Raw genomic sequence first — 12,975 nt, 5'->3', positions numbered from 1 at the left:
ATTGAAAACTTTTTTTATTTTATTTTCTTATGTTATTGTAATTACTGTTTTAATTTAAAAAAAAGTAATAACTCGATTTTTTGGCCTTTGATTCTGTGTTTTTAAAGAAGAGTTTTAAATTTTCAAAATGTGTATTTTTATGGTCGCAAAAACTGAAAATACTTTCAAAGCCCACTTTTCATTCTTTCTTAATTTCTACCACATTGTTATGAATGCATTGGATACAAAACGAATAATTTTTTAGCTGCTCGAATTCGCTCGACTTAGATTAAATTTCAATTATTTCTAAAGACACTAGATAAGCCGGGGGGGGAGGGGAATTGAAATAACCAAAACTTCATTTTATTTATAGCTTGAAATATTTAAAACTTAAAAAAAAAAGTGTTTAAAAGTATATTTTTATATGTATAATATATTAAAACTACTAACATAGCTAAAAAAAATCATTCAAAAAATCACTCTTCAACCGATAGTTTTAAAACTTTAGAATCTAAGTTAACAGCACCAACGGATTTAGTTATTTTGAAGCTGATTGATGATACTATTAGATCACTTCGCAACAGCAAATAATGATATTGGCTTTCCATTGCATTCTTTCTCAAAACTTTACATGTATGGTTTAGTCTTGCATTTCGAATATATCTATTTTGTGCTTCCTTAGCCTCTTCTGAATATATACCTATAAGGAAGCTTAAAGCAATCAAAAAAATTATAACCATTCACTAACAGGTTGTGTGCAAAAGGTGGGATTATGTAACAGTTATCATTTCAGAAGTAGCTAAACAATATTTTTTGAAGACCTCCAAATCAAGGTGGTACCCACTGCACACAGCTTTCATTATATTTCTCAGTCTAACAATATTATTAAAATCAACTGCTATAATATCTGCAAAAGTATCTGCATTCTCAAATGCTCTTCTGGCTGTGTTACATGTTTTTGAGGAACCATAACTATGCTTTAGCATATCGACAACAAGGCTGAGCTCACTTCTAAATTGATGTGAGATACTTCACATTCAGCTGAATCTGCATCTTAATCAACTATCTTACCAATGTAACGCTTATTATCGTATTGAACAATACATCAATCGTGCTCTTTGAGCATAATAGCATAAATTTTGATTGAGCTGTCGTTAGATATTGTTCAACATTTGTAGCACCATCAGCATTTATCAGATTGTGTGGCTGATTGTTGTACAATATTTATTGCTGTATTGAGCAGATCGGATTCATTCTTAGCAACATGTTCATTTTCATTTTCTGCGACCACTTTCAGCGAACCAAACTGAACCCTCCGTGCTTTATGGCAAGTACATATGCTTGGAATCTGGCTAAAGCATGAAAAATTACGAACAGAAACAGTTTCCTTCTCAATGAATTGCAATTGATGTAGTTTCATTGTTCTTTTAGATGACGCAGAACTGGCAATAAATGGACCCATATAGCATCGGGTTCATGCTTAGTGCAATCTGACACTGTGCAAAATGATACAAATTTTTCCTTCAAGTATGCAACACTGGTGTGTAGGGATAATTGATTGTTGGATGCACCAAAGTGCGATGACTGAACGGCTCGCTCCAACTTACACGTATAGTTTTCTGAAAAGTCCACAACTATTACTACAGTGCTATCCAAAAGGCTGAACTTCAGCATAAAATAATTATCAAACTGGTGGCTAATAGTGAATATGTTAAGACATAATGTCGGGATAATTTCCAAATATGCTCCTTCAAGCTCTCCAACAGTCCCGTTAATTTCCTATTTTATAGTTCTCTTTACAAGTGTTTCGTTGTCACGTGCAGTCGGAAAACCACCCAAAATGGTCTACAACCACAAAATGCAGCATGTGAAACTTTTATGTTTGGGTTTTTTACAGCAAATATTTTGTGCAGGTCTAAAAGTGTACTTAGCAAAATTCTTCGTTGTTTTTTTTACCTTTACACGTGATAGTATCTCTCTTGCTGGTAGTTATTCTACTATTAACACCTCTTTCATAGAATGCAACAGATGCGTAGCGAAACAAGATATAGACTTATATCTTGCACGTTACATGAGCAATTTGATCTTGATAAACGGCATGTATTATTACCAGTTTCACTTCTTCATCAGTTTAGATGTAACTATTTTTGCGATGAAAAATTTTTCTCTGTCTGATTTGGTTGGCTGAATACTTCTCGGGTAAAGTATCACATAAAACATTATGAAACAGAAGTGCCCTTTTGATTTTGACGCTCTCATTCATTTTTAATCTTCGAATTTCACAGAATCATTTGCATAATCTTCAAATTTTACAGGATCATTTCTTATTTTGGCTCTGAATTTCTCTTGCCTTTCCTGATTTGATCTTGTCTTCTTTGCCATAATTGTAATACAGATCTCTGATAGAAACAAATATAATATCAGTTCTTTAATATCGATAGCTTAGCAGCAAAATAAAACTATTGAATGGTGGTTTAAATAAAAAAATATTTAAGGTTTAAAATATAATTTTCTAATACGTAGATTTTTAATTATCTAACTAATAAACTGTTTTTTTTTTACATAAACAACCATTTAACATGTTAACATGTTTTCAAATACGTAACGCTATTGTCACGTCCGTAACAAATCAGACATTGTAATATTGTCAATTCAGGAGTTCAGCATTAATTTTGGTGACTTAGGCACAGTTAAATGTCAGATTTTATTAAAAATTTATGCAAAACATAGCAATATTAACACCAAGGATACGTAAAATCTGAAACCCTAGGCCACTTTCAAATTTAGAAAACCTAAGAACAGTAAATTTAAGAAAGGTGAAACTAAGGTGAAACTCCTTATAACTCCTCAAACTGGTTAAAATTTGTATAAGTAGCTGTTTCAGAACATGAGATCATAATTTTTATGATGCAAAATATTCTAACTAGATGTTTGAAATTATTGGACCGCCAAACACACCTAATTTTAGAAACACTCATGAGTGTTTCTGATGAAGATAAAGAGATTTTAACAATTGAAATTATAAACAAAAAGTCTAAAAACATTTTACTAAGCTGTTGTTATCGGCTTCATACTGAAAGAACTGAACACTTAAGCAGTTTTTTAAAACATGACTTGATAGAAAAAATTAATCAAGAAAGAAAAAAATATTATATAGTAGGGGACTTCAGTTTGGGCTGTTTTAAGTATAATAAAAACCAAATGATAAAAAAATTTTACAACAACTTATTTGAAACGTGAGCAATACCTATAATAAATAAACCAACAAGAATAACAAATCATTAATCTTACTTAATAGATAACATTCTATCTAATGATTTTTTTAAAAAGCTCCTTAAAAAAGGTATGGTTAAAACAGATGTTTCAGATCACTTTCGTATTTTTTTTTTTTTTTTGTATGAATGCAAATTACAAATTAAATCTCCTGAGTAAAACAACTATAAAAAAGAGTGTATACAATAACAATAATTTAAAATCATTTAAGGAACAAATTTCTAATCGAAACTGGAGTAATATAAACTTCAATGATGATATAAACCTGATCTATGATTTATTTTTTTAAACATTTAAATCCATCTACGACGCAAGCTTTCCTATTCGTGAAGTAATCCTTAACGTCAAGGACGTATTATGTCCTTGGATAACTAAAGGACTTAAAAAACCATCAAATGTGAAACAAAAACTGTATATTAAATATCTAAAACATAAATCAGTCAATCATAAAAATAACTACTTAATTTATAAAAATAATATCGAAGAATTCCGCAAAAAGAAATTACTACTCCGACTTGTTTGCAAAGCACAAACATAATTCAAAGCGTATTTGGCAACTAATGAAAGTGATCACAGGAAAAAATAAGAAAAGTACAATATCAGTACCAAACGCAATAAAAATTAAAAATAAAGTATTTAATGACCCTAATAAAAATGCTTTTGAATTTAATAAACTTTTTCTTCAGTAAGAACAAGCTTACCAAATAAAATTCGTTATCTTAATGATAAATCAATTGATGAGTTTATAACATCACCTAATCTAACTTTAAATTTTTCAAACCTAACATACAGCGACTTTAAAGCAGCGTTTAAATCATTAAAACGAAATAAGGCAATTGGGGCTGATTGCATTAATGGAAATTTTGTAATAGACTCCTTTGACGTTTTGAAAGATATACACTTTAAAATTTGTAAAGCCTCTATTGCTCAAGGATCCTTTCCATACTCTCTAAAAGTAGCAAATATTACTCTTATTTATAAATCAGGCCACCATCGTAACATTACAAATTATCGTTCTGTTTCAGTTCTTCCAGTTTTCTTTAAAATACTAGAAAGAATAATGTATAACAGAGTCTACAATTATTTTGTTGATACTGAACTTTTATATAGTAATCAATTTGGCTTCCAGAGAAACAATTCTACTGAACACACCATTATCCAACTAACACGTAGCATTTCTGATTCTTTTAAAAATTCTTAATATACCCTAGGAGTATTCATCGATTTGGCTAAAGCTTTTGATACTGTCAATCACCACATTCTATTAAAAAAATTAGAATTCTTTTGCATTAAAGGTAAATCCCCAAGCTGGTGCAAAAGCTATCTTAGTAATTGTAAGCAGTTTGTTAGTATCCAAGACTCTTCTTTGTCGTTATTAATGAATGTAATATGTGGTGTCTCACAGGGATCCATAGTTGGGCCCCTATTATTTTTAATATATATAACTGACCTTAACAAAGCCTCTAACTTAATCACTATAATTTTTGCTGACGACACAATCCTATTCCAATCTCATGAAAATATAAATACACTTTTTAGTAATATGACACACGAATTAAATAAATATCGGTTTAAGAAAAACAGATTGTCCCTCAATATTGATAGAACAAAATGGACACTTTTTTTACCCAAAATCCAGAAAAAAATGTTTACCAAATGTAAAAATCATTTATCTCCTGATGTATTTATAAACCTTTATAAAGTAAAATCCTTAAACAAATGCAATCTTCGCAATGGAAAAAATCTACAAGAACCTTTTTGCCAAACTAAATTTGAACAACTAATTATTTCTCATCGTGGTCCTTATTTATGGAATAAAATAGTTTTGCCAAATTTTGATTTGTCTTTAAAATGGACTTAAAAGAAGTAATCTTTCAAACGAATAATATATTTTTTCTTGTTTTTAGTTTTTTTGTTTTATATATTTTATCCAGTATATTTATATTTTAAATGCACAGTTATATATAGTTTATGTAGATTTATTTTTTATTGCTTAATTTGGTTTTATTGTTTTATTATTATATTTGATATTATAAGGGGCTTCATTTGATCTTCTGGAAGTCTTGCCAATTATTATTCATAATAAAGCTATTCTGTAATTGCAATTTTTTTTATTAAAGGTAAATTTGGTAAATTTATCAAATAAATATACCAAAAAAAATAAATAGTTTTTTTACATTGTTTTAACAGACACCTTAAAATTATTTTGTCAAAAGATCTTTGTATTGTTCTTCACTACATTGTAAGTTGCAACGAGGACAAGTAACATTTCGAGAAAGCAGACCAAACTCTTTACACCATCTAACGCACTCTTTTTTGTTCGTTCTACACAAGCTGAGTTCATTACTATCCAACTTAGCTTGTGTAGGATTCGCCATTGTAATATAAAAAAAGTTGAAAGATTAACGTTAATTTTAATTTAGAAAAATGTTTAACTACATACATTTAAATTATATTTCTTACTTTTAAATTGCATTTTATTACAAAAGCGAAATTTAAAAAAATTTAGGCTGATAAGAACTTGCCTTGTTCAAAATAGAGTTTAAAGGCTTTTATTATTAATATTAAAATTGACAGTGAATATCTTATCTTGCAAAAAAAGATGTGTGAATATTAGCGTTTTTTGTGTATTTTTTCAAAGCTTCAAGATTGAGTAATGCACGTGTAGAAGACTTTGTTTGCAAGATTATTCGGCGCTAATACACTTTTGCACCACCTCCAAATTTACAGATTTTAATTGCAGATTCTGAAAAAGATCATCGTTTAAAACGAAAGAAAACGGAATTCAATAACAAATTTCATCAAAGTAGAGGGCTCTAACTCGATCTTGAAGTTTTGTAAAGTGCACTCTGCAATAAATATTTTTCGAGAATAAATCACTTTTAACTTCCTTAACAGGAAAGGATTATGTTTTGTGTTTAAATAAGATTAGAATAAAAAGAATTGCTCAAAGTTCACTTTCTATAAAAAAGAAACCGAAATATATATATATATATATATATATATATATATATATATATATATATATATATATATATATATATATATACATATATATATATATATATTGTGTAACATATATATATACATATATATACATATATATACATATATATACATATATATACATATATATATATATATATATATATATATATATATATATATATATATATATATATATATATATATATATATATATATATATATATATATATATATATATATATATATATATATATATATATATATATATATGTTAGCTCTCATCCCCTCTCCTAAACGAAATTTTAAGTTTTATAGTATAATTTCTCAGCGTTCAAAAATTAGGACCATATAAAATTTGCAACTCCCTCAAATTGAGGGGGGTTTAAACTTTGTATCGTCATATTTTTTGAACGCTAAATTATTTTACTATGAAATTTAAATTTGTTAATGAATATAAGTCTAGTTAAAAATACTTTAAAAATATTTCAACAACTTGTTGCTCTCACGTTTGGGGCAGGGAGGGGGGCTAAAACTTTGAGGTTTTTTTGTTCCCAGGCTCAGTGGCGGATCAAGGGGGGGGGGGGCTAGGGGGACTATAGCCCCGGTCCCCACAATTTCAGGGGCCCCGATTCAGAGTAAATAATTTTTTATTAACTCTGAAAATTAAATCTTTTATTAACATAAAAAGAATCAAAGTTAAATTTACTAAATTGTCTGAAAACAAAAGCACAAAAATAAAATAAACTGTCAACAAAAACGCTGCATTATATATTTTTCCGGTCAATGACAAAGAAGGAGCGCAACTACTTCTACAAAAAAAATTACCAGATTCGAAGCAGCGCCTTATAGCAATAATTGAATTTGTACAAATTGCTACATAAACAATTCCCTTTGGAAAATTATTAATGACTTGAATAATTATATTGTTATTGAAAATGCATTAACGCTTGCAATTCTACAATTCTTTTGTACTTCCGCACAAAAGAGTTCTTGTGTGAATGCATTTAATAGCTGAAGCGCTAAATTCGTGAAAGAGAAAAAAAGAACAGTTAAACATTTTTCAGGTTATACAGTTATAATTAAAATGCTAAGAAAATATGAAAGTGGAGCTTCTAAAAGAAGATTGAAGAAAGAGAGAGAGGAAATGGTAGCTAAACTTCCGAAAATGACAAATTTTTTTTTATCAAACCAAACTAATATGCAATTTCCACAAACTGTAGATAATAATAAAAACAATGAAAGAAAAGATGAAAACAGTAACACGGAAAATGAGGTAGCCTGCCAAGGTCCTTCAAATGAAATTCAAGAAGTTGAAAGTGTTGAACCTACAACGCATAATAATGAGCTTGACTCAGGTACTCCAATTTTTACTATCTTTAATGACACCTCTAACATCTGCTAAACAAACAATTTACTTTTTAGGCAGTTAATATTTTTATTCTATAAATTGTCACTTGTTATTTTTTTATTAGGTTTATTTATCATGATTTTTTTTCCTAGATACCATTCTACGCGAAGACCCTGCTTTATGGCCACTACAATTAAAATAAAATGAACTTATGAAGTATTTAAACAAGGGGTATGCTTTTTTTCAAAATAAAGACTCTAATTTCGAATCTTCGAAGCGGGTGTTCAAAAACCAGTACAGATATTATTCGGTTAAATATTTTCAAAAAGTGATGAATAATGGCGAAAGGTGTGACCGAAACTGGTTAATGTTTTCTGAATCCACTGGATGTTTTTTTTGTTATGTTTGCAAGTTGTTTTCAACCGATTACGACAACGTATTTGTCAAAAGTGGCTTTTACAATTGGAAAAAAGCTAAACACACTATTTTCGGCCACGAAAACAGCAAGGAACATATTCAATGTATGATTAAGTGGATAGAATTCATAAAACAAAATACTCATGTCGATGAATATATGGTAAGCCAGATTAAAAGGGAATTTATTTATTGGTCTGCAATCTTAAATAGAATAGTAGCGGTTATTCGTTTTTTAGCCGGAAGAGGTTTAGCATTTCGAGGCCATAATGAAGTTATAGGATCGTCAAATAACGGAAATTATTTAGGCATGTTAGAACTGTTGACTCAATTTGATCCAGTTTTAAAGCAACACATTGACACTTTTGGTAATAAAGGCAAAGGTAATGTAAATTATTTGTCTAAATCTTTTTGTGAAGAGCTAATTGATATTATGTCTCAAAAGGTTTTAACGCTCATTATTACCGAAATAAAAAAAGCAAAATACTGGGGAATTATTGCAGATTCAACTCCTGATATTTTTCACGTGGATCAACTTTCTGTGATATTTCGTTATTATCTAAATGGCCACGTGTATGAACGATTTTTTTGTTTTCTACAAATTAAAAGCCACGACGGTAAATCTTTGATTACTGACATTTTAGATCTACTGGAACGATATGATATTGATATAACCAATTGTCGGGGACAGGCATACGATAATGCAAGCAATATGTCTGGTAAATATTCTGGATTACAAGCACGTTTAAAAGAGCGGAGTGAATTAGCTTTTTATATCCCCTGCGCTGGACATTCTTTAAATTTAGTAGGGCAGTGCAGTGTCAGTGAGTGCATCAACTCTATCAACTATTTTGGCGTTCTCCAGAGTTTGTATTCATTTTTTGTAGCTTCAACACATAGATGGGATTTATTGAAGAAAATTATGCTACACTCAAGCGCCTATCAGATACACGATGGTCATGAAGGTCAGATGCTTCAAAAAGTTTAGTAGAAAATTTTGATGGGATTTATGCAGCGCTATGTCATATAGCTGAGGGTACAGAAGAAAAATCTGGTACTCGTCATGAAGCTTTGTGTTTATTAAATAAGATCACTAAGCTAGAGTTTGCATTCATGGCTGTACTTTGGCATCACTTACTTAAGAGGTTTAATGCAGTTAGCAAATTTCTTCAAAAAGTTGAATTAGATTTGCATACAGCAAGCAGTAAGTTACTTTCACTAATTGACTTTATAAAAAACTACGAAACACTTTACGAGATTTGAGAATGAATCAAAAAAACTTAGCTCGTTTATTGAAAAAGACTATTCGGATAAGAACAAAAGAAAGGTAATTAAAAAATGAACAACGGAGAAGACCAAGTTGATTCTTTAAGCGTATCCAACAAGTTTCAAGTGAATACATTTTTTGTCATTATTGACAAACTTGTGACACATTTAACTATAAGAAGTGATGGTTGCAACCACGTAAATAAGTTATTTGGATTTCTATCGAAGATGTTAACTATTAGTACCATGGAATTGCAAGTTAGCGCGAAAAAAATTGTAGAGGTGTTCTCAAATGATTTAGAAGATAGTTTCATATTTGAAATAGAACAATTTGTAACATTAAAGTTGCAGCCTCCGGGTTTTTTTTCGCATAAAAAAGATAAATCTGAGACTGAAAACACATTGATTTTTTAAATTGGATTGTTGAAACCGATATTATTGATGTATTTCCAAATGTTTATATAGCATATCGCTTGTTTCTAACTATTCCCATTACAAATTGCGAGGTTGAGAGATCATTCTCTACTCTTAAAAGAGTTAAGAACATGCACCGATCAACAATGGTCCATAGTCGTTTAAGTAATATAGCAAGGTTAACTATTGAGTCAAAATTATTAGAAATTTTGAATTTCAGCGATGTGATTGCAGAGTTTGCGGGGAAAAAAAGCAGAAAAAAATCACTTAACTTAATTCAATAAAATAAATATAAAATTTGTATATAAATAAATATCAGTGATAGCGTTTTCAAGAATGTCTTTGTTTTACTCATTTTTGTTGTTGTTAGTGGAACGGGGCCTCCTATTCTTATATAGCCCCGGGCCCCGAAAAGTCTTAATCCGCCACTGCCCAGGCTCTAGTTATCACAGTTTTTGCAAAGCATCCTTATTTGACATAAATATAAACATATAAATGTTTTTTGTATTCTCCATGTCTAGAAGTAAAGTATCTCAAAGACTAAAAAATGCTGGCGCCATCCCTATATATACATACATATATATATATATATATATATATATATATATATATATATATATATATATATATATATATATATATATATATATATATATATATATATATATATATATATATATATATATATATATATATATATATATGTTAGGAAAAAATCGAAGCATAATTTACATATAAGACAGACCAAAAAGTGGGGCACAAAGTTTGAATGCAATGCAACGTTTATAGTAGGCTGATGGGTTTTCTTTAGCTGGTTTCGAACAATTTTTATTTTAGTTTCTTGATCGATATCATTGTCAAATAATGACAAAACAGACACTTTATTTGTCAAATACCAAAAATGCTGGCAAAGCTTTTGTAAATCTGCTTTGGAAATGCTTTTGCCTATTGTTTTGTAAGCTTTCATGGACTTCAAAAAGCTTCTGATAAAGTGATTTTACTGCTAAAATGCATTGGAACCAGAGTTTGACGTAAGATGTCACGATAACCAGAAAGACAACAGAGCTGTCTTATCCTTGTTTGAAATTCTAAATTGGGAGCTTAGTAATTATATTTTTAACGAATAAACGGCTCTCGCAATCTACCGAGCTTGGTGCATAGCACCTAATGGCCGAATCTCAAATTTCTTCCCTGTATCTCCACCAAGAAATATTATTGATATTCAATTAATCCTCGATAGTCATCTCTAGCTATTTCTTCAGTCAACTCAAATTGGTAGAATTCTAGCAGGTTATCAAATTCTGAAATTTAAGCAAGCTTTTCAGTACAGATTAGGGCTTCCAGTTTGAACATGTTCAGGTTCGAACATTCGAACTTTTGACAATTTTAAAGAGATTCAAGTTCGAACTTTTTTTCTCTAAAAGTTCAAAGATATACATATTTCAAAACTAGATTCTTTATTATCATTTTTAACAGTTAAACAAAATTAACTTTTTCAAACTGACTTTTTTAGACAGTTTTCGTTACTCTTAATTTTTGTTGTGCAATACTTTTTTTCAAAAGCAACACTTTTAAAGTCACAAAGGAATATGTTAACAAAGGATTTAGTTACTTTCAAGTTTTAAAATCATAATAGTTACATGCATTACATATTTTTATTTATTAAAGAAATCCCTTAGTGATACTCATAAAATAGATTGGTAAAATTTATAAATTAAAAAAATAAACGAGTTAATATAGCGTTGACGAGCTAATAAAAGTTTTAGTTGTACGAAATAAAAAATATGGATAAATTTAAAGAATTAAGAACAACTAGAAGATCTGAGTCATGGGGATATTCGAATGGAAGATCTGAGGCATGGGAATTTCAAATTTTCCGAAGAATTACAGAATTCAAATAGTAAACTCTGTAAAATTATTCTCAAAACACCTCAACAACAACAGCTATTACAAGGCATTTAAAAACAAAGCACAAAATTGAAATTCTTAAATGCAATAACTCTGCGCCAGATGCTGCAGCAAACATTCCTGCTGCCGAAATACCGCGAGTTGAAAGTTTTTTTAAAGAAGTTTAAAAAACTCTACCTGAAATTTTGAGTCGACTATCAGCTAATGATGGAATCAGATTTCACACCATTGCTAAAAGTGAAACTTTGCAATCAGCATTTCGTGCCCAGGGATACCAAATCCCTCAAAGTCCTCAAACGGTTCGCAATCTTGTCATTAAATACTTTACGTTAGTCAAGAAACAAGTTATAAGTTCTTTTAAAAGGAAACTTGAAGATAAACGTAAATTTAGTCTTACATTTGATGAGTATATTTCAGTAAAAAACAGAAGATATATGAACTAAAATCTACATCATAATGAAGGATTTCTATCGCTTGGAATGATAAGAATCCATGTACAATGCCAGCAACAAAAGCCATTAAATTGATCAATGATAAGCTTAATTCATTTGATTTAAATTTGAACAAACACATTGTAGCTTTTGTTACTGATCCAGCTAGCTTTATGAAAAAAATTGGCCATGACACCAAAGTTGAACATCAAATGTGTTACAACCACGATATTCATCTATTTGTGATTGATGTGCTATTTACAAAAAACATAGTTGATGCACATGGTTCTGATAATAACCCTGTTGGTGGTAATATGGAAGCTGTAGATTATGATCATGGTTACAGCGATGATGAAGATGTGACTGAAGTTGGTAATGATATTCAAACTGTTCATGAAGTTAGTGAAGATTTTATTCCATTATTGAAATTTGAATATCAACAAACTCCGGAAAAAATATGCAAATTGGTTGAAAAATTTCGTAGATCACCAGTAAGCAATGATGATGAACTTCAACCAAATATAATTGAAAAGTTTGGAAAATAAAAAACTTTGATTTGTGATTCAAGGACAAAATGGAACAGCACTATTGATATGCTCGAACATTTTTTTGAATGCTAGCAGAAGTAAAAATAGCTCTAATAGGTATGAATACTGGTTTTCCTCTAACTTAAAATGAGCTTGATTTCATAAATGAACTTTGAGTTGCTTTAAAACCACTAAAATTGGCCATTAATACTCTTTCAAAAGGACATGCTGATCTTTTGTATACTGAAATTGTGGTTGAATTTACAAAAAAAAAAACTTCATGAAACTAATACACCTTTAAGTCAGCTTGTTAAATAGATATTTGAACATAAAATAATTGAAAGAAGAACATTCATTTAATTCATCTCATGAAATTTTTGTCAAATCCAAATGTCTTAAATAAAGATGACCGATTTGGCAACAAGTT

General features: G+C 29.6%; 1 protein-coding gene across 1 annotated transcript; it reads left to right on the top strand.

The window, feature by feature from the left end:
- Positions 1-7,919: 7,919 nt before the first annotated feature.
- LOC136081235 (zinc finger MYM-type protein 1-like) lies at positions 7,920-11,583 on the top strand. Its single transcript, XM_065798536.1, has 3 exons — positions 7,920-8,967; positions 9,018-9,206; positions 11,483-11,583. Exons 1-3 carry the CDS (start codon positions 7,920-7,922, stop codon positions 11,581-11,583), a joined length of 1,338 nt encoding a protein of 445 aa, XP_065654608.1.
- Positions 11,584-12,975: the final 1,392 nt, after the last annotated feature.

Source organism: Hydra vulgaris, chromosome 06 (genome assembly GCF_038396675.1).
Source record: "Hydra vulgaris chromosome 06, alternate assembly HydraT2T_AEP".
NCBI lineage: Eukaryota > Metazoa > Cnidaria > Hydrozoa > Anthoathecata > Hydridae > Hydra > Hydra vulgaris.
The sequence above is the reverse complement of the archived record's forward strand: the minus strand, read 5'-3'. Positions and strand labels throughout refer to the sequence as shown.